At 45.3% G+C, this 27,252-nt stretch overlaps 1 protein-coding gene across 5 annotated transcripts in view; it reads left to right on the forward strand.

The window, feature by feature from the left end:
- The first annotated feature begins 208 nt into the window (after nt 1-208).
- The window catches only part of zzef1 (zinc finger, ZZ-type with EF hand domain 1), a 54,541-nt gene continuing 27,497 nt past the window's right edge, over nt 209-27,252 (forward strand). The window contains exons 1-42 of one of the 5 annotated variants that reach the window (XM_055879892.1): nt 209-771; nt 1,631-1,775; nt 1,899-2,093; nt 2,324-2,507; nt 2,887-3,086; nt 3,714-3,924; nt 4,337-4,453; nt 5,165-5,343; nt 5,887-5,988; nt 6,098-6,189; nt 6,381-6,526; nt 6,782-6,887; nt 7,239-7,466; nt 11,008-11,099; nt 11,378-11,610; nt 11,814-11,947; nt 12,073-12,143; nt 12,225-12,339; nt 12,573-12,741; nt 13,517-13,638; nt 13,922-14,044; nt 14,326-14,495; nt 14,751-14,832; nt 15,870-16,071; nt 16,286-16,404; nt 16,592-16,841; nt 18,410-18,489; nt 18,715-18,808; nt 18,931-19,489; nt 19,709-19,873; nt 20,052-20,171; nt 20,419-20,580; nt 20,907-21,039; nt 21,955-22,093; nt 22,252-22,417; nt 22,662-22,790; nt 22,933-23,066; nt 23,190-23,359; nt 23,546-23,750; nt 24,088-24,281; nt 24,569-24,855; nt 25,442-25,616. In XM_055879892.1, coding sequence (XP_055735867.1) covers nt 358-771; nt 1,631-1,775; nt 1,899-2,093; nt 2,324-2,507; nt 2,887-3,086; nt 3,714-3,924; nt 4,337-4,453; nt 5,165-5,343; nt 5,887-5,988; nt 6,098-6,189; nt 6,381-6,526; nt 6,782-6,887; nt 7,239-7,466; nt 11,008-11,099; nt 11,378-11,610; nt 11,814-11,947; nt 12,073-12,143; nt 12,225-12,339; nt 12,573-12,741; nt 13,517-13,638; nt 13,922-14,044; nt 14,326-14,495; nt 14,751-14,832; nt 15,870-16,071; nt 16,286-16,404; nt 16,592-16,841; nt 18,410-18,489; nt 18,715-18,808; nt 18,931-19,489; nt 19,709-19,873; nt 20,052-20,171; nt 20,419-20,580; nt 20,907-21,039; nt 21,955-22,093; nt 22,252-22,417; nt 22,662-22,790; nt 22,933-23,066; nt 23,190-23,359; nt 23,546-23,750; nt 24,088-24,281; nt 24,569-24,855; nt 25,442-25,616 — 7,113 coding nt within the window. In that variant the 5' untranslated portion in view covers nt 209-357. Of the gene's footprint in view, nt 772-1,630; nt 1,776-1,898; nt 2,094-2,323; nt 2,508-2,886; nt 3,087-3,713; nt 3,925-4,336; nt 4,454-5,164; nt 5,344-5,886; nt 5,989-6,097; nt 6,190-6,380; nt 6,527-6,781; nt 6,888-7,238; nt 7,467-11,007; nt 11,100-11,377; nt 11,611-11,813; nt 11,948-12,072; nt 12,144-12,224; nt 12,340-12,572; nt 12,742-13,516; nt 13,639-13,921; nt 14,045-14,325; nt 14,496-14,729; nt 14,833-15,869; nt 16,072-16,285; nt 16,405-16,591; nt 16,842-18,409; nt 18,490-18,714; nt 18,809-18,930; nt 19,490-19,708; nt 19,874-20,051; nt 20,172-20,418; nt 20,581-20,906; nt 21,040-21,954; nt 22,094-22,251; nt 22,418-22,661; nt 22,791-22,932; nt 23,067-23,189; nt 23,360-23,545; nt 23,751-24,087; nt 24,282-24,568; nt 24,856-25,441; nt 25,617-27,252 lie in introns of all 5 variants that reach the window. The other 4 variants (XM_055879902.1, XM_055879885.1, XM_055879910.1 and 1 more) reach the window with 4 other exon arrangements.

A 27,252-nucleotide genomic window follows, 5' to 3' on the forward strand; every position in this document is an offset into this window, starting at 1 on the left:
CTTGGTGTCCGCACGTTCAGCAATGCACGGTATAATAGTGAATCTGAGCGTTTTGTACTGCAGCTATATCATGAATATTTTTATGTAAGAATAGGCCTACATCAAATATTGTTTTCTATATGCATCTACGCTATTTCATGATCCGGGCCTAGAATGTACACCTCCGCCCATTGGGTCCAAAGTTTCTGATGACGTAGCGAGCGATCTAGTAGGGCACGTACTGAACGTCAATGCGGTAGTGGAACGAAACGGAAGAACACAGGTTGGAAAGGGCTGAGGATTTTTCAATCCCGTTTACAAAACTGTCTCCAACCGGACCACTACGAATTTTAGGAAAGCCAGAGGCCGCTATACAACATGGGAAACGCAGAGAGCGGCTGCGGAGGTGGTAGTGGGGACGAGGAGGATGTCGAAGCCGAGAGCCCCGGGTTCGCGGAAGGCAGTCCGGCCTCTGCGGCCACGGGCGTCGGCGTTGCAAACAGTGGAGGCTCTGGTTCTGGAAGGAGTGGAAGGGGATCGAATAACCCTCCAGTGCCGGGCTGCGGACCACCTACCCCCGGGGTGCTTTTAGAGCAAGTCAAACTGAGGGAGGCGGCAGCCCGCATTAGCGACTCGGGGGTCGCCATTCCTGAGTCGGTCCTGGCCGGGAATGAGGGCGTCCTGGTGCGGTGGCTCGAGGACCGGTTGAGCCGGGGAGAGGAGTCTGTAAATGTGGAACAATTTTGCGAAATGCTCGAGAGCCGAGACGCTCCGCGAGATGAGTGCGAAGAGGTACAGTATTTCCGCGATAACTACCATAATATAAAGCCCACAATATTTCTTATACCTAAATGTTAGCATAGAAAGAGCGAGTGTCCACCATTATGTAATTCACAGCTGAGTTGCTGAAAGTAGTTTGTTTACATTGTAGGCCTGGTTACATGTCCTCTGACTAACCCATGCCAAGCAATAAGTGTGTCACGACACCTCGAGCCATAAAGGGTCATTATGTGCTGTCAGACCCTTACGTTTGTCAGTGATCATTCATATTTTGATGCCAAACCTTCCTCGTTTCTGCTCTATCTACAACAACTGCATTGTACTTTTTGTAGACCTTTTAGCTACGTTTTCCGTCACGTGTTGATATATGAATAGGCCCTGCTCTGTAATGAATAGTTTTGCCTTTATCTCTGTCACGGTAGGACATTGTGTGCCTATGGCAAGGTAGGCATGCTTCAGAATGCTATGGAATCCTGACTCACAGTAACATCCACAATCCATAGAAACAGTATACCTGTCTGGTTTGACAGAGACACAAAAAATGATAGTGTAATCTCATAACAGATTATCAGCATAGGCAGATATCAAATAGCTCCATGTTTTGGTTCTAGGGTCTATTTCACTTTTATCCAGAGCTGACAGTTGTCGGGGCTTTCCTAGGAAGATTGTTGTAGAGGCCAGGGGGGTCAAGGCATTGGCAATGTGTCCACCTCAGGTCAGTGTGTCAAAAATATTAGCTTCTCTCCTAACCCCGTCACCCAGGTGACGTCCTAGTGTAGACTGAAGCAGAGTTGAAAAACCTACGTAGTTGAATGTCTATGTCCCTATGAATTTGAGTGTTTTTCCTCATGTTTCTCTGTCCCTGCCCTAGGCCTTTGGCCAGTTTGACGCAGAGGGCGATGGAGTGGTGGACGTTGAGAACATGCTGATGGCTCTGAAGAACTCCAACGGGGCCAATCTACAGGGAGAGCTGAGTCACGTGATCAGACAACTCCAGGCATGCACCCTAACCCCAGGTAGGAACAGACCCAGTGTGATACTGATGTATGTTAGATTGCCAAAGATGTAGGTAAAAGGGATTTCTGTGTTCACTAACAGCATGATACGTCTTACACGTTTATCTTCTCTCCTTATTTTAGGATTCGTTGACATATTCTCCAAGTCCAAAGATAGGTTGGGAGCGCATGCCTCAAAGATCCTGAAGTTCCTCCACAGGAACCGTATTCCCAGTAGTGCCATCCCTTTCCCTGTTCTAGAGGGATACAACAGCATTTGTACCATGAGGTCTACCGTGGTGCAGGACTTCCTAGAGTTCCTCCTTCAGAAGGAGAAAGGTAAACAAAAGTATTACAAAATATCGATAGAATACCCTCTGGGAACATAAATGTTGTTAAATTAGCACAAGGAGATTGCCTTGTACTAACAACCTATCATTACACATCAATTACACGATCTTCAGATCATGAATGTCATGTAATACTAGTTTACTCTTTTTTTCACAATGAAACAACACCTCAGTCTGTCTCATTGAGCCTCTCTGGTTCTCCTCTCTCCCTCCTCCCAGACTTAGACATCCAGTACAGGGCAGAGTTGAACCGGGACCCAGAGGTGGATAAAGTGAAGGTGGTCACACAGTGCTACAACTTCATAGAAGCTTCATCCAATGCTGCGGACATCCACAAGATGACCAACGGAGAGACTGTGACCTTCTGGCAGTCAGACGGCAGTGCACGCTCACACTGGATAAGGTGAGAGACAACAGCTAATAAGCATGGCTTTTTAATCAGGGTTAGATCCAAGCGTTCACATCCAGTTTGAAAGGGAGCTGTGGCTGCTTTGTAATGTACCTCTGTAGTTGAAATATATATATATTTTTAAACCGTAAACAGTAAGTAGATATGTAATGTTTTCCTTTTTTGTTCGGCTCCTTTTTTCTATCCAGCTTCTGTGCAATGTTTGATTTGCATGACGAGTACTCTATTATCTTTGAGTTCAAATGTTGTTTGATTTCCTTGTGTCCAGGCTAAAGTGTCATGTTTAGGGCAATGAGTTTGACCTGATCAAGTCACATTCTCAGGTTAAACTCAGGGCCCTACTTTTAATTTGACCTTATCGTCGTATTTTCAGGTTGAAGATGAAGCCGGACGTGGTGCTGCGTCGCCTGGCCATCGCAGTGGCATCCAACGACCACAGCTACATGCCCCAGCTGGTGTCGGTGGCCGTGGGCAAGAACCGGCGCTCGCTGCAGGAGATCAAGGATGTGCGCATCCCCTCCAACGTCACAGGTTACGTGGCCCTGCTGGAGAACGCCAACATCACTCACCCCTGTGAGTCAGTCGCTGTCTTCTCTGCCTGTCTGTCTGCTTGTCTGTCTGGACCTAACTTTTCACCTCTGTGAGTCAGTCACTAGGGCCTTTCACTCCAGAAAAGAATGATGCAGATCGATGTGGGTGCAATCCATCCGGATCATGAGTCTAATGTGAAAGCTCCTACTGTATTACACACTACTCAATTCATCTAGTTCCTCCAGTTAGTCTTTTGAGTTAGTCTTTTGGGGAGGCTAGAAATCTGCTTCTCTGGTTAAGCTTCTGTTTGAAATCGATTCTCCCTGGAATTTGAATACAGTATACATCAGGGGTCAGCAAACATTTTGTCTCAAGGGCCACATCGGGATTTTGAAATTCATTGGTGAAAAAGAGCAGTTATTTCAAAACATATATCCATGATAATTTCTGCATACTTTCTATCTAGTTTTAGATGTGTTTATTTATTTTATTACTAATTTCATCAGGCCGTAGACCACCCCTGGTGAGTTCTCACCCCTGGTGAGTTCTTAGTTTAATATGTTTTTGTTCAATGTGCCAACTAAAGACATGTACCCTCTGGGATTAGTAAAGTATTTCTGTCCGATCCTATCCTACGCCATTCAAATCATTCCTCTCTGTGGCCTCCAGACATCCAGATCAACATCAAGCGGTGCCTGAGTGATGGTTGTGACACGCGGATCCACGGGCTGAAGACCCTGGGCTACCAGATCACCAAGAGTAAAGAGGTGTCTGTGTCTGATGCCTCGGCTATCTGGTACCTGTCACTGCTCACATCCCTGGTCACAGCCTCAATGGAGACCAACCCTGTCCTGGCACAGACTGTCCTACAGAGCACACAGTGAGTTCCAACTAGAGACAGGGTTATGGAAGGGTGCTATATCATGCTTATTTAGGGGTCTGGGCCCGTAGCCACAAAGTGTCTCAGAGTAGGAGTGCTGATCTAGGATCAGGTCCCCACCTGTCCCTATATATTCTTATTCATTATGATCTAAAAGGTGAAACTCCTACTCTGAGAGGCTTTGTGGATACGGGCCCTGATGTTATGAATGGGTCTATTGCATGCATATGAAGGGATAATCATTAGGGCCAGGAGTTTTTTTCTGACCACTTGACCTAACCAGGAACAACTCCTAGTTGTCATGATTATGAAGATGTTCTACAGTATTTCATTTTTGTCAACAGTAATTGAATGCTTTGACTTGACTTTTTGTTGTGGCACTGTGTCTGTATCTTCTGTTCCCTCCTCGTAGAAAAGCCTTAAAGCACATGCCACCACTGTCCTTAACGCCGTCGTCCACTGAGTTCCCCAAGTTCTTCTCCATGAACATCCTTGAGGAGGTGGACGGGTTCCTGCTCAGAATAGCAGAGTAAGTCTATAGTAGTAATAACTATATAATGAGTATGACTGACAATAAAAACATTGAAATGAGAATAACAGAACAATGCATAGATCCTGTGATTACATCATTACACTGACCTCACTATGCTGATAATCTCGGAGCCCAGAGAGACTACTATGCTTACATGATTATGTTGGCATTTTGTATTTTTTATTTGTTTTATTATGGATCCCCATTAGCTGCTGCCGAGGCAGCAACTACTCTTCCTGGGGTCCAGCAACATCAAGGCAGTTATATACAATTACAAATATTACATGACATTACATTTCATAACACTTTCCACAACACGTTAAGTGTGTTCCCTCAGGCCTCTACTCTACTATCACATACTGTATCTACTATACAAAATCCATGTGTATGTGTGTGTTAGCATGTGTATGAGTGTGTCTGTACAGATATCAGCACATTGATTGAGTGGTGATATTCTCTGTATTACCTTAACTCTTTGTAAATACTCTCTCGCTATCAATTTCTCGCATGTAAACATGCACTCACGCACCCCCCCTCTCTCTTCTCTCTCCCTCACACACTATCTCACACTCGCATACTCTCTTTCTCTCGCACACTCTATCTTACGTATATCTCACACCCACTCACCATCTTTCTGTTTGTCTTACACTCAATCACTCTCAACCTCACACCATTTTCCCCCCTCTTTCTCTCTTCATCCCCCTGTAGTTGCTGTGTGACCCCTGATGCAGAACTGACCCTGTTGGCCTTTGCCCTGGCCCGGGGCAGTGTGGCTAAGATCCTCCAATCCCTGTCTGGTATCAGTGAGCACCTGGAGGCAGAGTACAGAGCCTCGTCCCTCATCTCCTCCATGGCCTCAGTCAGACTGCGCCTGCTCTACCGCAACGGTAACCTCAACCAACCCCACTTACAGTATCCTTCTCCCAGTCTTCAGTCAACCCCGCTTACCTTATCTACTATGTCCCTCATGCAGGTGATGAGTGGTCATTTTAAACCATACCATTAGGAATGGAAGCAGTATGGCTGTAGTTAGTTGAGGCAATGGGCTGCTGAGCAGACAATTCTGGCGCTGGTGCTGTGATTATGCTTTAGATCAGTGTTTCCAATATGGTGGGCCAGGATCAAGCCTGATTCTTTTTGAATCGCATGTAGACACTAGTTCCTGGATAGAAACGTATTTGTGGGACACAAGACAACTTTAGGGTTGCAAAGAATTTGAGGATTCTGGATTTTCTGGTTAGAGGATTCCGGATTTCCTGTATATTCACTCCTGATTCCGGGAATCTTCCAACCAGGATTTCTAGAAAGCCTGTGAATTTGGGGAAATTTACCAGAATTTTGCAACCCTAGTTGGATTACAAATGGTTTGCGACGATCGCCTTTAGATATGGCTGTTCTGAAGTGATGGTGTGTCTTGTGCCCTACTCTAGGGAAGACCCTTCAGTTGCACCTGCAGGCCTGTGATGTGAAGGGTAAAGAGGAGAAGTCGGGACCAGAGAACATGCTGACTGAATCCGCCGCCACTGGAGACGGTATAGTTACTGCAGTCTCTCTGTCTCTTTCTCTCTCTCCTTCACGCTCTCCAAGTATGTGCATGTTTGAGTTTGCATGCTTAATCAGTAGCTCTAATGTTCTGTACAGGGTTTCTTACAGAAAGTGGTAAGAAGAGAGCTAGCGTGATCCTGTCTACAGAAGACCAGAGCAACTTCCAGGTCACTCAGATGAAGATTAAAGTGAGTGTGTGTGTTGTGTTCATATCTTGCAATAGTGCGTTGGTGTTCACAGCAATGGGGTTCTCATGGAGTATTAAGCATCCTCTATCAGTGTATTTGTGGCATAGTGTGTGTTTGCACTCAAGCAAGTGTTTGCACTTTTGCTCCCTACCGTTTGCTGTTTTCTCCATGCTACCTGTGTTTTTCAACAGGTCCGTAAAGGTGCCATTGGAGCAAAGTGTGGCCTGGTGTTTGCCTACAGTGAAGGAGACACCTTTGATGCAGAAAAACACTTCAAGAGGTTTAAGAAGTATGACTCCTGGAACTACAAGGACTACAAGGAGTTTGTGCAAGACAAGTAAGGACCTCCCCGGAGTGGTACCTGTTGAACCCCGATGAACTGCCTATTTATTTTCTTCTGGATTTAACTCGGTAGTAAGTCAGTCGTACAGTAGTCTCATGCACCAGACATCCTACCCATGTTCGTAATGTCTGGTATAAAACGAGGCCTTGAACTACAGTCAGTGTAGTGACCTGTTCCATATGAATGAATGAATGTGACAGTTCCATATGAATGTCTGACCCCTGGTTTGTCATGCGACCTACCTTGCAGTCTGAGGATTCCACTGCAGGTGGAGGATGAGCCCATTGGCTGGTTTGAGCTGGAGGATGACTGGAACGATGTGGAGATCAAACTGCAGACTTGTCGCGTTGCAAAGGTACTCGACACTCTTTCGCGCTCTCTATCTCTCATTTCTTTCTAGTTTTACTATCGCTCTCTGCCCTGTCCATATTATTGTTTCTCCCTCCTCTCATTCAACCACTCTTCAATACTTTCTCTCTCTGACACTCAACACCCCTCACTCCCCTGCTCCTCCCTCTCCTCCCCATCTACCAATCAAATAAGAGTATCTATGTGCAGAAATCAGATATTACCATGTTTCCCAATATGTAATTTTAATTGTGTGAATCAATCAATTAAGTGTAAGAATAGTCCCACCATCCACATTTATGTAACACTCATACTGATAACTGAGAAGTGACTCTCCCCCCCCCCCCCCCTCCCCCAGTTCCTGATGGTGAAGTTCCTGTGTGCGCGGCAGGACAGTGCAGAGCGTCTGGGGGTCCAGTCCCTGTCCTTCAGTGGGTACCTGTGTCCCGGGGCCGAGAGGCTGGATGATTTGGACGACCTGAGCCCACAGGGAGATGGCTCAGAGGGGGACATGGTCACTGGACTCACCCTGCTCAAGAAGACCCTCTTCTTCATCCAGCAGCTCACACGAGACATGGTACCCACTGTCAGTAGTACCCTCAGTCATTATACTGTAAGATTAGATTTATTTTATTATTAAAGTGTTATGTGTATTACCGCCACACCGGCGTCACAAGTTATGACCGCAGAAAAATTACATTTGACACTTGATTCGCGATAACTAGGCTTCTCCAAAACTGTGATGCCACCGATAGTCATTAGTAGCCTACCAAACTTGCTAACAGCTAGCGCTCTATTGTCCCTCTAATCATTCTGACATCAATGCAAATACAATCGAAAATCTAATCAAAAACTTCATGAGAGCCCTGGCATTCTGAGTTTGACCGGAATAGGATTACCTGTTGCACAGCGAGAACCAGCTCCTTGTAGCTGGTTGATTCATGGAATGAAATAAGTGTTCCTATAAGCTCATGTTGCACAACATTTCTATAGGCTATGCAATTGCGTAAGAATATAGAGTTGATGGCCTCTATTAAAAAGGAGGATCCCATCAGCTTTCTATAGGCTTGCTATATTTATATATATTTAACTTCAGAGTAGCCTACCTGGCTGGCATGAAAATGAACCGCAGAAAAAGCGTCCGCCATTCAAGTGCATACGGTTTACATGTCTTTTTAAAATTTAAAATCTGCTCATTCCATGACAGGCTGACCAGGTGAATGGGCAATACAGAATATTTAAGTGGCTGTGAACGGGGTATGGTAGTAGGTGCCAGGCGAACCGGTTTGAGTGTGTTAAGGACTGCAATGCTGCTGGGTTTGTCACACTCAACAGTTTCCTGTGTGTATCAAGAATGGGCCACCACCAAAAGGACATCCAGCCAACTTGACACAACTGTGGGAAGCATTAGTCAACATGGGCCAGCATCCCTGTGCAACACTTTCAACACCTTGTATAGTCTATGCCCCGACGAATTGAGGCAACTCAATATTAGGAAGGTGTTCCTGATGTTCTGTATACACAGTGGCAAGAAAAAGTATGTGAACCCTTTGGAATTACCTGGATAAAATGTGATCTGATCTTCGTCTAAGTCACAGCAATAGACAAACAGTCTGCTTAAACTAATACACACAAACAATGATATGTTTTCATGTCTTTATTGAGCACACTGTAAACATTCACAGTGTAGGGTGGGGAAAGTATGCGAACCCTTAGATTTAATTACTGGTTGACCCTTCTTTGGCAGCAATAACCTCAACCGAATGTTTTCTGTAGTTGAGGATCCGACCTGCACAACGGTCAGGAGGAATCTTGGACCATTCCTCTTTAACAAAACAGTTTCAGTTCAGCAATATTCTTGGGATGTCTGGTGTGAACCGCTCTCTTGAGGTCATGCCACAGCATCTCAAATTGAGTTGAGGTCACTCCAGAAGGTGCATTTTCTTCTGTTGAAGCATTTCTGTTGTTGATTTACTTCTGTGTTTTGGATCGTTGTCCTGTTGCATAACCAAACTTCTGTTGCGCTTCAGTTGGAGGACAGATAGCCTTACATTCTCCTGCAAAATGTCTTGATAAACTTCCAATTTCATTTTTCTGTCGACGATAGCAAGCTGTCCAGGCCCTGAGGCAGCAAAGCAGCCCAAAACCATGAGGCTCCCTCCATCATACTTCACAGTTGGGATGAGGTTTTGATGTTGGTGTGCTGTGCCTTTTTTTCTCCACACATATTGTTGTGTGTTCCTTCCAAACATCTCAACTTTAGTTTAATCTGTCCACAGAATATTTTCCCAGTAGCGCTGTGGAACATTCAGGTGCTCTTTTGCGAACGTCAGACATGCAGCAATATTTTTTTGAACAGCAGTGGCTTCTTCCAAAATGTCCTCCCATGAACACCATTCTTGTTTAGTGCTTTACGTATAGTAGACTCGTCAGAGATTTTACCATGTTCCAGAGATTTCTGTCAGTCTTTAGCTGACACTCTAGGATTGTTCTTGACCATTGAGCATTCTGCACTGTGCTCTTGCAGTCATCTTTTCAGGACGGCCACTCTTAGGGAGAGTAGCAATACTGCTGAACTTTCTCTAATTATAGACAATTTGTCTTACCGTGGACTGATGAACGTCAAGGCTTTTAGAGATACTTTTGGCGCCCTTTCCAGCTTTTATGCAAGTCAACAATTCTTAATCTTAGGTCTTCTGAGATCTCGTTTGTTCGAGGCATGGTTCCCACCAGGCAATGCTTCTTGTGAATAGCATTTTGAGTGTTTTTTATAGGGCAGGGCAGCACTAAAAACATCACCTGTCTCATTGGCAAAGTCATTAGCCTATGGGTTCACATACTTTTTCCAACCTACACTGGAATGTTTAAAGGATGTATTCAATATAGACAAGAACAATACAATACTTTATGTGTTATTAGTTTAAGCACACTGTTTGTCAATTGTTGTGACTTAGATGAAGATCAGATCAAATTTTAGGACCACTTTATGCAGAAGTCCAGGTAATTCCAAAGGGTTCACATACTTTTTCTTGCCACTGTGTATTATTTAGTATATGTAAAGACCAGACTAAATTGAGAATAGGCTGATGGGTGAGAGTATTATCAAGTGCTTGTCGAATTGTGAATGAGAGACTGATGAAGTTTGTGCAGCCTGCAAGAGCAGAGCGCTTGCCTTTCATGCAACTTCTAAACATATAGCCTAACCTTTGTATTACAACTAAAGTTATATAAATAAGTCAATTTGGCATGCAGGAGTACCTGTTTCTTTGTTAACCGCTTAACACAGAATAGCCACTCTCCCTCAAATCGTTTGGAGAAAATATCCTTTTTCTTTTATTCAGCTATGTTTATTGTATTGTTTTTACTCTAAAATAATATAAAATAATTCCACTGGAATTATAAGCAAATCTTGCCTGCTAAATCAACTAGTATGTCCCACAGCCATATGACATAGCCAGATCAGGGCCTAACATAAGGATGACTCAGAATAGGCTATTCTGTAATGTTTATTTAGACATGCCTAAAATAAATATTGGATTTGTTGTGATGGTGTAGGCTATATTAAATTGATTTATTATACTTTTTTTTAAATGTTCCACAGGTCTGCATCAGTGGCTTGTAGGCTATGCGTGGAAGCCAGGAGATGCTGAACGTGTTTGTTATTTGTTGGCGGAAAATGACAGCGAGACCTGGAGTTAATTGCATGACAATCACCGGCTGAGAAAATGGCACGAACGCAACAGTCATAGTCATGCGTCTTTAATGATGCCCAGCCTAAATTGGCTTATAAGACACTATTTGCTGTAGCAAAATAAAATAATTATTTTATTCGCCCACTTATACACTATGCATGTCAGTGTGGTCTGTACGTGTTGATTGTCTTTTAAGTCCAAGCTCAGGATGGGAGACAAATGAATAAGGCCAATTAAGTGAACTAAACTGAACTGAATTTAGGTCCGTCAGTTCTCAATACAGCTGTTGTATTTGTTTTTAGCTCTCAGATTTTAAATGGTGTAGTCGAATAACTTTGCTTTGACAATGATGTTATTTGATGATCATGTTGATTGTCTATGCATCAAATAGCTAGATAAAGACGTGATATATCTCCTCTGTATCTAACTCTGTAGGATGTGTCCCTGTTCAAGCAGAAGTTCCTACTGGATTTCAGTGGCCTCAACCTCATCCTGTTCTGGAGCTTCTACAACAAACTCCGGGAGATGTGAGTACAGAGAGACGTTATACACTAGATATGAGTCATGATTACCTATTCTGTCCATGGCCCTTTCTGTATAGATAAAGTGAACGTTTGTGTTGGTTTAATTATGGTGTGGTCAGTGAATAGGTCACTGTTGCCTTTGACCCCTCATTGTGGTTCGGGGTGAAGACATCTAATCACACGGTCACACATGGGACTGCTGCTTTTGTGGTCCGTGATATCAGAGTATGGTCGGCGTATGACATCTGTCTAACCAACCTTCTGTCCCTCTGTTTTCCCAGTGATGGAGAGGAGGTGATGAAGAGCAGAGTGCTGGTGCTCCAGCTGCTCCAGAACTGTTTCGCCGTGCTGCCCAGCCCCAGCTCGCTGGAATTCAGGGGCCTAGAGGAGAGCAGGGGGACCGAGGATGGAGCAGTAACCCCAGCATCAGCCTCAGCATCCCCGTCCACATCCAGCAGTAGCGAGCCAGACTCTGCCAGGGCAGTGTGGGAGCTCTACACCCACCTCTGTCAAAGTAAAGGCCTTGTACATCTATTAGACACACAGTGGTAGCGGTGTATCAGTAGTTTCAGTGTTACTTTTCGTACAATGCAATGTGCTCTTGGAAGCCAAGGTAAAATATAGAAAACGATATAAAAGCTACTGGAGACTGGTATAAAGAGTATTGGAAGTGGAGAAGGTTTAAAGTTGTGATTGTGTTGTTGTTGTGTTGAGCAGTAGTAGATGGTCCAGAGGCTGAGGGGACAGTGGACAAAGCCCTGAGGAAGGAGGCAGTGAAAGCCGTCCTGAACGGAGCAGCAATCTTCTTCCCAGACAAACAAAGCAGAAGAGACAAACTCTTCCACATGATGGTGAGTGACTGGGAAATAGCTCCATCTGCTGCTGACAGACCATTGGCATTTGGGGAACTTTGTGCTGTTTCTGTTGAAGTTGCTGTTAACAACTATACACGATCTTCTCTTTTTAATTGTTTCAGAAAAACATCACAGAGGAGGATCAGCCAGAGTCTGTGAAATTGACGTTTGAATCGCTTTGTAATTACTTCAGGTAAGAATTTGTACACACACACACACACACACACACAATAGGTGAATTAGAGCTCAGTTCTCTTCCCTTCCTCTGCTACAGTGACCAGGATCCCAGTGGCCTTCTCCTGCTCCCTCCTAAAGGAGCTCCTTCAGACTTTGACATCAGCCCCATCCTCAGTGTCATGGAGACACTGCTACTGGTGGCCACTCGGGAAGTGAGTCGTCATTCCCACCCCACTTCCTTTTTTCTTTCAACTCATACAGTTGTACACAAACTGAGATGACTTTACTTACTTAACCATAATCCCTTTTAGCCCCTAGTGCAGCGAATGTTCTCAACAGTGCACCTGTTGAGGCCAGTTTCCTTGACCTCGTTCCAAACTGTAATGACAAAATGTTGTGTTAATTTAGGTAATCTCTTCTGTATGTCTCTCTCTCTCTCTGTCAGTGTGAGGTGATGATGGTGGATGTGAGTGGCGGGGCCAGCAGGAAGGTGCTACTGTCTCTGTTCTGGGCTCTGCAGGGCAGCCTGCTCTCCTGGTGTTACCTGCAACTCAAAGGAGGGGCTGCTGCAGCCCCCATCGCTGCAGACCTGGCCAGAGATATCCTCCTCAAATGTAAGTGTCTCACCAATATGTCTGACTTTCAATATCCCTTTGTACAGGCTCTCCTAGTTAGTTTGTTGAAGAGGAATAAATGAACAGCATGTCATTGATTTGTTGTTACATAGGACAATGCTGTCAATGGATGCTAGAGTGGGGTCATTGAATTAAAGGACTGATTAACTTTTTTTTACCAAATCAACGTAAATAGCTTATTACAGTAGGGTCCAAACACTTTTTTTTGCAATTTAACTTGGTTTGGGGAAACTTATCCTACCTGCAATATACTTCCTCATTGCTTGTTCTGCAGTATGGGAGCCACGAATAAACATGAGCAAAGGCTCCAAAAGCACCCAAATACGTCCTTTTAGAAACAGCAAATGCTCCCACGTGGAAATGTAACGCTGAAGTCCACCAAAACGAAATATAACTTTGCGGATAATTTCATGTGTGCAGCATCTAAAGACCTGCTAAGAGCTTTGCAGTTTCTAATTATTATTAATTTTATTATACATATTTGGTTATTTTTGGTTGTTTATCCGTAGTTCCCATACTGCAGAACAAGCAATGAGGAAGTCTATTGCGGAAAGGTGCGTTTCTCAAAACCAAGTCAATTCCCCCAAAAAGTGTCTCTAACGTGCCATTTTCTTAAACAATAGGGATTTTGGGAGGGGAAAAAAGTGAACCACTCCTTTAATTACACTTTGTGAGGTTGAAGGGCATCTGTAAATGAATTAAATTACAGAGATCCACAGCGAATAAATAGTGTGTCTCTTCTCTCTCCCTGTAGATGTGGATCAGTTCCTGGGCAGCACTAAGACAGTGCTGGGAGGCCTGCTGCGGAGATACAGCGGAGCTGAAATCACTGATAAACTCAATGGATCCATCCTGGCCATGGCCACCAGACAGATGGTACACTCTTTGTTTCTATCACTGTGGAAAAACTCCCATGCCTCTTATCACTTACTGGGTGCTATGTCACTAATTCAATAGTCAGTTCTGCGAATCTGGACATATAGTAGTTACCCAGCAGTTTGTAAAATCCACCTGTCGCATGTCTGGCCTTTATGTTCTACCTAAACTGAACGAGCTAACCGTACCATCACACTGAACCAGAGAGATGCTCACGCTAATCTTCTTGTCTGTCAGATGTTAATGCTAATACCAACCCTCTGGGTCTGTCTGTCTCTGTCAGATGATCTTCTTGTTGGAGCTGTGTTTCCTGGACATCCCTCACTGTATTCTGCTCACCAGTTTCGCCTCTCTGGTTGAGCTGCTTAAAAACCTCTCCAGTGAAACGGGAGACATCTTCTCTAAGGTCAGTCAACCTTCATACTACCGTAGAGGACTGGGACTGTTTGATGTCATGAAGAACTGCATGGTTTATGTAAAAGGAACCGAATGAACCCATATGCTGCTTTTGTCTGATTTGATTACGGTTGCAACATTCCGGCAACTGTCCGAATATGAGAGAATATGAAGAAAATCTGGGAATCCTCCAACCAGGATTTCTGGAAAACAGCATAATTTTAGGAAAATTACCACAAGTTTGCAACCCTAGATGTGATGTTAACGTGATATGTGTTGTGTCCCTGCCAGGTGGACTTGGAGAGCTGCCAGCAGCCCCAGCAGCCGGTGGTCCTGAGGACCTGGAACATGGAGTCTCCTCATAACTACGAGAACAGCAGACACGAGACCACCATCTTCGCCTGCCCCGGGGCCACTTCCTTCGAGGTGGAGTTTGACGAACGCAGTGAGACAGAGAAGAGGTGAGCATAAGAGCCACACACCATTCTGTCTCTTTATCTCTGTCCTGTCTCTTTTCTTCCTCTCTCTCTCTATTCTGTTCTTTTCATTGAAGATTATGCCTTATCAGATACACTTATTCTTAGCATATCTGACCAATTGTTTGCGTGCATGTAATTATTTGAATTCCTCTTCATGCGACATAATATCATCAAGAGATTAAGGAAATCTCTTTACATTTCCATTACCTCATGTAGCGTTCTCTTGAATCCTGGCAGATACGACTACCTAGAGTTCACAGACGCCAGAGGAGGGAAGGTCCGCTACGACATGAAGGTCGGGACTGAGAAATGGCCAAAGGTAGGTAACCACGGCTGAGATTAGGGCAGTGGGAAGGTAGGCCCCTAAATGGCAGGTAATCCAAGAAAAAGGACCAGTAGGCGGCCAGTACTTTGCAATAAACATTTAGTGAAAAATAAACAGAATTTTTTTACAAAAGAATAGATTTAGGAGCAGCTCAGCATTGTACATGAGGACGCACAACTGCAGGGCGTTTCGACTGCTAGAGTCTTCCTCACGCAGCATTGTGGGCCGAAGCCGACCTGTCTCTAGAAATAGAGGCGGGGACAAGTAACATAACACAAAACATATATGCTACATTTTCACATCACAAGATGAAAAATAACACACAGGAATATATTCGAAGGAAGAGCGTAAAGAACAGTACAGGCACTGGTGCGTAAAACACGTTCTATAAAAAAGAGACTATCGCAGTTATCAAAAACTCAGTTGAACAAGGAAAGTCCACAAGGCTATACTAGTCAGTCTAGGTATACTAGAAAAATGTTTAGTTCTAGTTGTTTGTTTAGTCCGTGGGGAGCAACCATATATTTTTGTAGTGGGAAACGGTCAAAATCAGCCCCTCTCATTCCTCTTTATTTTCTCTATTGCCCAGAACTTTAATTCATTGGCTGTGTGTTGGTGCAGGATAAAGTGGGCTACTAGAGGGTAGTTGTCATCCTTGCATCTAATAGAGCTTTTGTGTTCTGTGATCCGTGTTCTCAGCGCGCGTGTGGTCTTCCCGATGTCTAGGGCGCTGGATAGCCTTGATGACTCCTTCAGAGGAGCATGTAGTCAGGCTCTTCAGGGTGATTGGCTTGTTGGTTTTTGGATGCGGAAATTGTTTCAGTTTTTGTGATTGTGCGCACCAGGAACAGTGTGCGCAGGTAACCACAGCTACCCGAGACATTACAGAAAGTACTAGGTGCTTACTAAGAAAACACATGGTGAATTGATAATTGGACAGTTATAACCTATGAATTACTTGTCTGTTTCTTTGGCATCTTCTCCCCTGTCTGTGGTAATGACAGTTCTCCATCGTGTCGTTTGCTCCACAGAAGGTGACGTTTGAGGCTGGGCCCCAGCTGCAGTTCCTGTTCCACTCAGACAGCAGCAACAACGAGTGGGGCTATAAGTTCACAGTGACGGCCCACGGCCTGCCTGATATCACCGTGTCCTGGATGTCAGACCTCCAGCTCCTGGTGGCCCGACTCATGGGCCGCCTGGCCTCCAGGACCATGGCTCTCAAATCACCCCACGGTGAGAGGGAGGGATGGGGAGAGGGATTTAGAGGGGGTGGAGGGAAGGAGGTAGGGGGTAGGGGGTTAGAGCGCGATGGAGACAGAGATATTGAGAGAGAGAAAAATCTCCCCATTTCTGTTCTTTCTCCTAATTCACACTAAGGCCTGCACCCAAAAGTATTACCCTCCCTAGTATATGTGGTTTTTGATCATATGTGATATGTTGTCATCAGAGATCCGCAGTGTGAAGGAGCTTCCTGCTGGGAAGATGGCCCACGTCCTGTCCTCTCCTCTGTGGAAGCCTGTCTTCAGACACGGGCTCATTGAATCTCCCCACGTCCACACAGATGAGGTATGGTGTACGAGCACCGAGTCAGTGTTTCTATTTGTATATACCTCTCACTCCATAGCTGAATGCCAATGCATAAATGCAGGTCACATCATATTGTTGCAGCCACAGAATGAAATAGAAATAAGCATGTGATTGTGTATGTTTGGTTACGGCACTTTCTAATATTCTCTCTTGCTCTGTGAATCAGGTGAAGACATGCCAGCCAGGTTGTTCTGATTGTTTCATGAGATTCTGTGCCGACTTTGGTCACTGGAACCCGACAGAGGAGCCTCTAGACGGCAGGACTCAGTTGATGAAAAGCCTCATGCTGGCCTGCAAGAAGCAGCCAATTAGGAACGAGATAGTTGCGGGGTGGAAGGCTGACATGGCGGTGAATGCCATCTTTGCAGCCATGATTTACCACACGCCAGCCCTCAACCACGCTCTCAGGATCTATGGTAATTTAATCATTAGAATGAGTGATTCTTTTAATTTATTTGATCATTACAAAAATGGCTCCCGGTTCACCTCACCCTTATTCACATTTTCTAAAGCAGGACGCCTTTTCACATTTTCTTAATGTCCATATAATCTTCTCTGCATGTGCTACACAAAAATCTTACACAAAATGTGCTGTGGCGTTCGAACGTCTCAAAGTTGCGGACACACAGAAGAGTCCTGTCACATGGCTGAAAATACTTTCTTTGTGACGCTTTCAGATCACAGAAATCCCCTCAGAGCAGTTCTGTTGCTGGATAAATCTGGAACTGTTGGAATGATATCACTATTGTGGACTTTACATTTAAGTGACTTGAGGTTCCTAAACCTAATGACTAACGAGGTCTCTCAGATTACAGAGAACAGTTTCTTTGGACTGCAAAGGTTAGAGACCCTAACGTTGGAAAGTAATCCAATCATAAACGTTGAAGATTCTGCATTCGTCCATCTCCACCTCCCTGAAGAACAGCCAGGGGACAGAGTCATGTCCACGTCATCTTTTGGCTTAACAGGGAGGTGGAGATGACGTGCAAAAATGAAAATGGTGGGCCTTCCGAGTGGCACAGCGGTCTAAGGCACTGCATCGCAGCGCTTGAGGCGACACTACAGACCCTGGTTCGATCCTGGGCTGTGTCACAGACGGCTGCGACCGGGAAACCCATGAGGTGATACACAAATGGCCCAGCGTCGTCCCGGTTAGAGGAGGGTTTTTCCGGCCGGGGATGTCCTTGTCCCATCGCACTATAGCAACTCCTGTGGCGGGCCAGGCACATGCACACTGACACGGTCGCCAGTTGTATGGTCTTTCCTCCGACACGTTGTTGCGGCTGGCTTCCTGGGTTAAGCAAGCAGTGTCATTAACAAGAAGCAGTCCGCGTTAACAAGAAGCAGTGCAGTTTGGCAGGGTCATGTTTGGGAGGACGCATGGCTCTCGAGTTGCAGCGATGGGACAAGACTGTAACTACCAATTTGGATATCATAAAATTGGGAAGAATAATGGGTAAAAACAAAATAATAACCAATGAAAAGGGCATGTACTCAGAGGCCCACTGCTCCTGCTTTGCAGCCTGCCTTCTGGGACCCGCCTGTGGACAACACTGGCCCCTTCTGGACCACACCCTAGACAGTGACGCATGCTCGTCAACTGGATTATTCAATGCATGTAAATTTGAGCTTTTTTACATTTAGAGTTTTCTTTCCTCTCGACTAAGTTCCTTCCTCCTACATAACTAACTTTATTACAAGAGGATTATTCAATATTTAAAGACTTGGGGTGAAAAAACATATATTTGTAGTTTTTTTTTTCATTTTGTTCCATGCTATACTCTTATATGGATTTTTAGAAAACGGGAAAAGGCGTACTGTTGGCCAATGAGAATAGGATGCTAATCCCTATCATGGTTGTTATGTGCTCAGCGCTGTTGTTGATATCAACTGTTTTAACTAGATTCACATTTGTTTAATTTGGATAGTGAATTGACTTATGTTCCTTCACTTTTCTCCCCCTCCCCCTTTTCTGTACGAGTAGCCAGCCAGGGTGGTCAGGCGAGTCTGAGTGAAGACTTTGTGCAGGTCTTCTCACTGGCTGAGAGCATCAAAACATGGATGGTGAGTGTCTTTTGAGTGAATCCTTAAACTCAAATGATCCCTTTGATTCATTCATTTGCTATACAATTTAATACGACACAATTTAATTATCTTTCTAGGGCAAATGAACCTAGAAACTGCGCACATACACACAGCCACACAGAAGACAAAAGAAAGAATCACAAATAACACACAATCAAAGGCCCCTATCAGTGGTGTGAGTGTGTTGTGTTCTGTTGTTTTCAGTTGGAGATGAAGCAGCGGTATCTGGTAGGCAAAATGAATGTCTCTGAGGAGGAGAAGGAGGAGGGCCACTGTGAAGTAACCATGGATGGTCTCGGTGAGCACTACAACCCTTTTGATTTGTATTTTAAACATACTGATACAAATATCTTAACTAGAATCATGCATATTTATGGACAAATGCTTCAAATCTCTCCCTCCTGCCACTTCCTTCTCTAGCTGAGATGGTCCTTGGGAAGGCTGATCTTTTGTTGAGATTCCCCGCCAGTGGCGCTTCTTCTCGCTTGGACACCGACTCCTCCAGGGCAGCAGAGGGCAGCGCTGTCCTACATCCTCCACTCCTCCGCTCCACCTCCATATCAGAGGGGGACTTCCAGCCCAGCACCTCGTTGGGAGCCCAGTCCTCCCAGGCAGCAGGCTCTGAGGTGGGGGGTTGTGAGGCAAGGTCTGGAGCTGTGGGCCCAGTGCCTGGACCAGGCTGCCCTCATTCTTTCAGGGTCCATCCTCAAGGTTCGACAGCTTCTGACCCAGGGCCGGGCCCATCCAGCCAGGGCCTCCTGGGGTCCACAGAGAGCCTGTCCTACCAGCCAGGGGCAGCAGAGCCTGCCTCCCCCTCCACCTTCCCCCGGAAGGCTCCCTCCTTCAGCCGGGGCCGCCTCCGCCTCCTCTCATTGCGCTCCGTGGAAGAGCCTCGCTCTGCCCCCTCTATCAAGGAACGCTACCCTCTCCTCAAACACATCATCAACTTCATGAAGGACCAGACACTGACTGCTGTCAGGTATGTGTCACTGTGATCCACACACTGGGCACTGGAAGGGTTCATTGTTTGTCTTAGTTGATTAGGAAGCAGTGATTACCTTTAACTCATTTATAAATGTGTTATTATATTGTCATTCTTAAACTGTTAGATTGAACAGACTTGCTCTCTAGAGCCAATGTTGTGATTTATGTTTTGCTAAGCCTTTGTTTTTGTGTGTGTATTTATCTACCTGTGCAGTGTCCGGCAGACGCTGTCCTTGAACAAGGCCCAGGCTCAGAGTGTGTGTAAGGTACTGGAGACGGTGCAGCAGTGTTTACTGTCCCTGGGGAAACCACACCTCTTCCAGGCCCCCTGCATTCTGTTCCTACAGGAACTGCTGGCCTGCCAGAAAGACTTCACCAGGTCCGCCTGACCCTATAAAGACTGATTTTATCATGTGTAATGTAGCTGTCATAAAGGCTTCATGATTGCAATAATAACAGTCTGATTGAGATCCACTGATTTTGTATTGATATAATGATCTATTTCCACCTAATTTTCCTTTTAAGACACTCATTCAGGGTTTGTTTTCCCTGGGCAGTTATTTCTCACAGTTGTCTGGCAGTGGGCAGGAGCTGAGAGAGAAGGTGAGGAGGTCCTACCATCGACTAGTCCTCATGCTGGTGGAGGCAGTACAAGGCTTCAGCAGTCTCAACGAGAAGTATGTATTCATTAATCCCTGTTCAGTTGAAAATCTGCTCCATAGAGAGACATAACGTGTTATAAGCCTTGTAATAAGACATTATAAGGATGATAAAGATGTATACTGGTCGGCTGTGTTGCTGTGCCAGTTATGACACAGCATTTGTGAGTATAGAGAAAATAAGTGAAACCCATTCTGCTTTCTCCTCCCCTCTCCCATTTAAATGTGCTGATTGATAACTAATTTGTGTTCTTCCCCTCCCCAGGGTCCTGCTGCCTGCCCTTTCTTGTGTTCAGACATGCCTGCTGCATCTCCTGGACATGAGCTGGGAGGTGCAGGACCTCCCCCTGTTCCTCCAGATCAAACTACCTGACCTCCTCCTCACCATGTCCCAGGAGAACATCAGCGTGCACGACATTGCCATCAGGTACTGTCTGAGGAGGGACAGAGGAATGGTGCCAACTAGTGGTGTGGAGTGGTGGCGCTGTTTAGTAGCATTTCACCAAGGGTTCAACTAGTCTATCTTCATAATATATGCCACATAACATGCGTTAGACACACCAGCCTTCTTCATGCGCTACAAGAGTGAGTGTTTGTGGCCTGTGAAAATATCTATCAGTTTTTATTTGAATACCATGCTCCGCCTGATATGAGCCAGACAAAAAGGGTAGGATATCACCTGAAGGTAACATGTTACCTAAATGTGAGAAAATGGCCGTCTCATCTTCCACCCTGTCTGATTTTTGTCCCCAGTCAGTGGACGGAGGAGGATGAGATAGCAGACTACAAGAAGAACCGGGACTGGATGGACGAGTGCGTGGACGGGATGTTTGAGAAGTGGTATGACAAGATTGACGAGGAGGGTTCCATGGAGGACAGGAGAAAGGTAGAGTGGACTCGGGCCCTTTAATACCTAATACTCAATCTCTAGTCCCTACCCCCTCGGCACTTGTGTAGATCTGAGAGGATTGGATAAGGGGTCGTTCCATTTGATTTCAATCACTTTTTGACCGCTCCGCTTTTGATTTGAACAAACTTTATACGTATTTGGCAATGGTAGATGTGGTCAGAAAGTGACTTTCTGGAGCTGAATGCCAAAACATTTAAAAGATAAACGGTTGAATTAGATATCATTTAAAAGCCTCGGAACAGGGTTGTCAAAACAGGGTGGGTGTCATGTGGGATAAATAAGATGCATGACTAACGAAAATACAGACTGGTCAATTAAAGTCCACAGAATTATGCAAATTTACCCATACACCGATAAGCATGACTGGTCAAATTTAACTGTAAACATCCCTACTGCGTGCTCATGTGCTTAGTTCCTTATTTGAGTCAAATAAAAACCCGACAACACCTTCTGCCATAACCTCCCGTGATATTTGAGTGAGTTGGTATTTTAAGGCAGCAGCTGATCCACAAAAGCATCCGGGATCTCTGCAGTATGAATAATTCTTTGGCAAATATTTACTCATAGTTTTCTTCTGAAAACTTTTTCCTAATCTCTGATATATTATGTGGTCACTTGTAATATAGCAAGGGAAAGTTGCCATGTAAAGAATACGTAGCTGGTGTACACACTTCTTTCAGGACCCCAGAGATACAGAATGGCCATGATGAGGAATTTAGGAATTTAACAAAAATTTAAATTCTAATTACAATTTTGTCATTGAAATGCATTGAGGACAATTGGAATTAGAATTTCAGTTTACCGCTTGAATTGAAAAGGAATTGACCCCAACCATGTCCATGATATTGTCCAAAAGCTTGAGGTACTTAATTAACCCCTTCCTGTTCTCAGATGCACATGTTCATAGCTCGTTATTGTGACCTGCTCAATGTGGTGATCTCCTGTGATGGCTGTGAGAGGATGGCCCCCTGGCACCGGTACCGCTGTCTGCAGTGTATGGACATGGACCTGTGCAAGACCTGCTTCCTCAGTGAGTACACACACACTCCCATTTCGGTCGGTCGGTCGGTCGGTCGGGCGGGCGGGCGGGTGCTGGACCTGAAATGTCTTGTTTAAGCTTCAACGTGAGAACGTAAAACAGTGGCATCTTTCCGCAAAACTACCTGAACCGTCTCTGTGTGTATCTAGGTGGTGCCAAACCGGAGGGTCACGAGGACGACCATGAGATGGTGAACATGGAGTATGCGTGTGACCACTGCCAGGGCCTCATTGTGGGCAGCAGGATCAACTGTAATGTCTGTGAAGACTTTGACCTCTGCTTCGGCTGCTACAATGCCAAGAAATACCCCGACAGGTAACATACTAACACTTTTTTGTTTCAGAAACACTTTAGGTATAACGCCAAAAGCATGTACGAGGCTTTATAATGTCTTGTATTTAAGCTTATTATATGTTATGTTTCTATCTAATCTGTCTAAAACCTGCTAAAGCTGATACGTCTTCCTCAGTAGAATTGACTGGGGCGGTAATGCACAGGTACTGCAGCAGCTTACCATCTCTCACCCTGTCTCTTGTTTATCCTTCATGTCGTCCTCCAGTCACCTCCCGACCCATCGGATCACCGTCTGTCCCATGGTGACCATCAGGATCAGTGACCGCCACCGTCTCATCCAGCCCTACATCCACAACTACTCCTGGCTGCTGTTTGCTGCCTTGGCCCTGTACACCTCAGGTAAACGTGCTCAACTCTTATCCTCTGGCATAAAAATGAAAGGGAGTCTGTCACATAACAATGACAAAATGGGACCAGCACTCAACTTGATGGAGTTGTAATTGTCATCGAAAAGTATTTGTTTCTTTTCTTTACACCTCAGACCTGAGCAGCGAGAGACAGCAGGAGGGGGAGCCTCTGGGGCCAGACACCCTGACCCAGGCCTCCGCCCTGCAGACACGCTGCTCACAGCTCATTACCGAGTGCCTACTCAAGGGACAGACTGGCAAAGGTAGGCCGCACAGCACCTGCATATCTTGTAGTGATGGGGAGGGGGGGTGGGAAATTGTACAGTTACATATCGCAACTTGTTAGGGTTTCTGTTAAATCATTCCATCCCTGTGTGTGTGTGCAGGTCTGCGGTCCTCTGCCCTGCTGTCCCTGCTGGCCTCTAATGAGTCAGAGAGTGAGCTGTGTCCTGAGTCACCCTCCCAGGAGCTCAGCATCAACACCACCACAGAAGACACCTCCTCTCTGCCTGGCTCCACCACTGCTATCTGCTCACCACTCCCCTCTAGGGACAAGGTGAGTTACTAGACCCTGGCCTGGAGCCAGGCCTCTGCTTCCATATTGTGTCCCTACTCCTTGTAAAATGTCTGTTTTTACCGATATGATTCTGCTTCAGAATCAATTTCCCCCTGCAGCTGTTCACTTCTACTGCTCCAATACACCACCACACACTGACGCTCCTTCTTCTGTTTAATCCATCAGAGTAAAGCCCAGGGGAAGGAGAAAGGGAAGGATAAGGAGGTGCAGTCTCCCCCTGCTGCCCTGGAGGTGTGCTCCACGTCAGAGGGAGAAGGAGGACAGGAGAAGGGGAAGAAGAAGCTGGTGAAACAGGACACCCTAGACTCGTCCAGCCTCAGCCAGACCCCGTCTCTGTCCAGCGAGGGAACACTCTCTCCTGTGGTCAGAGGTGAGGATGGAAGGACCAGCCTTGTGCTTTTCTAATCGCCCCCCCCCCCCGCATGGAATTTAGTAGTCGCTTTGAATTCAATTCAATTGAATGTGTGTCAGACCATTGTTAGCTTTCATCACCAATTGGTGAAATGGTACAAGAATGTTGCGCATATCTTATAGCTGAATTTAATGTTGGTTAAGTCATCCTGTCCACCGACCTGTTTGAATGAGTGTGTCAGTCGGTATCACAGCATTCATCCATCCTTCTTTGTCCATGACTGTTGCGCCTAGTCTGGAGATGAAGCTAAATTAACCTTTGCCTTAACCTTTGCCTGTTTCCCTGTATCCCCCAGCTCCAGAGTCGGGCTCAGAGACCATCACCTCTCCAACGCCTGAGGACATAGAAGAGATGAGAGAGATGATGAAGGAGAGGGATGAGAAGATGGAGAAGATGGCCAAGGTGCCCATCCAGGAGCATGTGTTTGCAGAGTGCTCCAGAGAGAGGATCCTGGGACTGCTAGCTGCCATGCTGCCTCCAGCCAAACCGGTAAGATGGTTGTACTACAAGATAGCAGCAGAAGCTAGGAAGTCCATACTGAGTCTATGAAGTGCCTTCAGTTGTATTGTTCTGAATAGCCAAGGGGGCTCAGAGCCAATACACCGTTCTTTAAGTTCAAGCGGTCACTTAAGTTGCCCTATGTAACTACACAGTAATAACTAACAACGGTTACTATGCAACTACATGTTAATACAATATTGTTACTACAGTTATAGTTACCGCTGTAACTATTTATTCATTGACCTCTGACCTCTTGCATCTCCCCCCTCCTCCAGGGCTCCACCCTTGCTCTGTCCTGCCTGAGCCCCATCCTGCCCCAGCTCTTCAGGGTGGTCATCTCCAATGCCGGGTGTCTGAACGAGACCTACCACCTGACCCTTGGTCTCCTGGGGCAGCTGCTGCTGAGGATACCACCCCTGGAGGCGGACGCGGCCGTCAGAGAGGCCCTAGCCGATAAGTACGAGCTGCTCACCCCTGGAGAGGGGGCTGCCTCCGGGGCTGACACACAGGGCTGGAAGACCACCCAGCTACTTTTCAGCTTGGGGGCTGTCTGTCTGGACAGGTAAACAATGGCACCATAGACATGCATTCACTGTTTGTATATATGAGTTGTAAACCACAGTGAACCGGAGAGTGGAACACGACATCCAGTAGATCTAAATGTGAGTTCAACTAGGGAAATAGTTTGCAAACGTTAGCTAATGTTGGCTAACATATTCCATTTGTTTTTGTGTTACCCGCTAACGTTAGCAAACAGTATAGAAGGTAGTGTGTGGCGAATGTAAATGTTTGTTTCGGTCTAAACTGAAGCTGTAAATAATCAGGTGGCCATATATGCTGTCCGTTATATGTAGTAGGAATGGCAAGGTCCTAGAATATTGCCACAGTAATCCTTACATAAAGGAGTTATTTTGCAGCTCACAGTAACATTTTGGATTGTTAATTCAAATCGTTCAACCGAAGTTTTCCTACGTTTGCTGCAGATTTGACTGTGTTGCTTGACCAATTATTCTAATGCCATTGTTGTGAGACATCTCTTCTCCCGCTCTCTTCTTTGTCGTCATATGGGACATACCTAAAGAGGTTGCTTGATAGTCATTGTTATGATGAAGTCACTAGATGTATTTTCTCTCTCTCTTGAAATAAAGTCGTATAGGTCTGGACTGGGCGTGTTCGGTGGCTGATATCCTGCGGAGCCTGAACGCCTGTCCCCAGTGGAGTGTTGTCATAGCAGCCTTCACTGACCACTGTGTCCGGCAACTACCACAAACGCTCAAACGCACCAACCTCTTCACCCTGCTGGTGCTGGTCGGCTTCCCCGAGGTACTGACTAATTCAGTTACTATTTTTATGGAATAGGTTAGGTAGTTTAGACAGCACACTACAGCTCACTATCGCGTCCACATTCCATTCCCCCAGGGGGCAGCAGCAACCTTGTCCAGGTGCTGAGCCTGGTTGCCATTTAGGGTGATCGTCTGTCAGTGTCCCAGCTTGCAAGCCGTGAGGCTGCTGGGTTTGTTTGTTGGCTGTGAGGCCTTTTTATTCGATTTTATTAGCCTGTTTTGTAGTTTTCCTGTTTGCATATATTTGTTTCCGTCACCATCTGACCATAATAATCTGCTTGGGCTCGCCGACTCAAAAGAGTCAAGACAAAGCTGTCCCTGGACCTAAGGTAAGGTTGCTGTCTCCTTAGGCACATGTGCATCCAACACGGTCCTCAAATCCTGATTTCTCACATGAATTCAAAAATGTATTCAGGTTACAGACCAGTTAACTAGGCCTAAGACTCCTAGACATAGCAAGTGCAACAATATTAGCAGGCTAGTTAATCGGTTTTGTAAGACTTTTGGGATAACATAGGCAAAAACAAACTGCAAATTCATCCAATGAGTTTGTAGTCACATGCTTGATGTAGTAATTGCGTGAAAGGAATATGGTACCAATCTAGGGTGTAATCATTAGTCCAACAGTTGCAAACATGAGTTTCTATTGGACAAATTCAGGTATGTTTATCCCCGTTTCGTTCCGTGTGCTTCTGTTTAAGAAACGTTTTTCTACAGAATCGCCTGAATGTATACACCCCTGATCACATGCAAACACAGTTCACTTTCATAGCAGCCACATACAAACAGCATGATCCCTTTGACTGTTGTATAATTCCTTCTCGCATCTATGCGCTCTTCTCCTCTCACCTTTTCCCTTCACTTGTGGACTTCAGTGCACAAGACATCAGCTGTCTGTGACCAGGCGCAAAATCTTTCCAAGCCAAACCTTCATCATAATCGCTACACACAGCCTACATTGTTGTCACCCTATAACAGTCATAGTCAACATAGCTACTAGAACTAACGCGTTAGCAAACCCGCTACAATCATGTAGTACAGTGTACAGTCACCAGCAAGCAGTTTAACAGCTACAGCAGGGGCCCCCGGTGGCAATAAATTCATAAAACCAAAAGCTTACCTAAACTTGGAAGAGTTCCAGTGTTGGATAGCCATATCCCGCTAACTAACATAACATTCCTCTTTGTTTGAGTCGAGTGTTTGAGTAGGCTGAACTAGCTCGCTGCATTCGCTAGCTAAGTAAGTGAAATTGTGAAAATTACAACAAAATACAGCTAACTATTGCTTCTCCTTCATTTTTGAATAATTTAATTTGTTAACTGTTCAACTATCTTTCAACTACTCACCACATTTTTTGCACTGTAGTGCTAGCTAGCTGTAGGCTGTAGTTTATGCTTTCAGTACTAGATTAATTCTCTGATCCTTTGATTGGGTGGACAACATGTCAGTTCATGCTGCAAGAACTCTGATAGGTTGGAGGACGTCCTCCAGAAATTGTCATAGTTAGAGAATTAGAATCACGAGCCTCCTAGGTTTTGTATTTAAGTCAATGTACCCAGAGGAGGACAGAAACTAGCTGTCCTCCGGCTACACCATGATGCTACCCTACAGAGTGC

Source organism: Salvelinus fontinalis, chromosome 2, assembly GCF_029448725.1.
Source record: "Salvelinus fontinalis isolate EN_2023a chromosome 2, ASM2944872v1, whole genome shotgun sequence".
NCBI classification, from domain to species: domain Eukaryota; kingdom Metazoa; phylum Chordata; class Actinopteri; order Salmoniformes; family Salmonidae; genus Salvelinus; species Salvelinus fontinalis.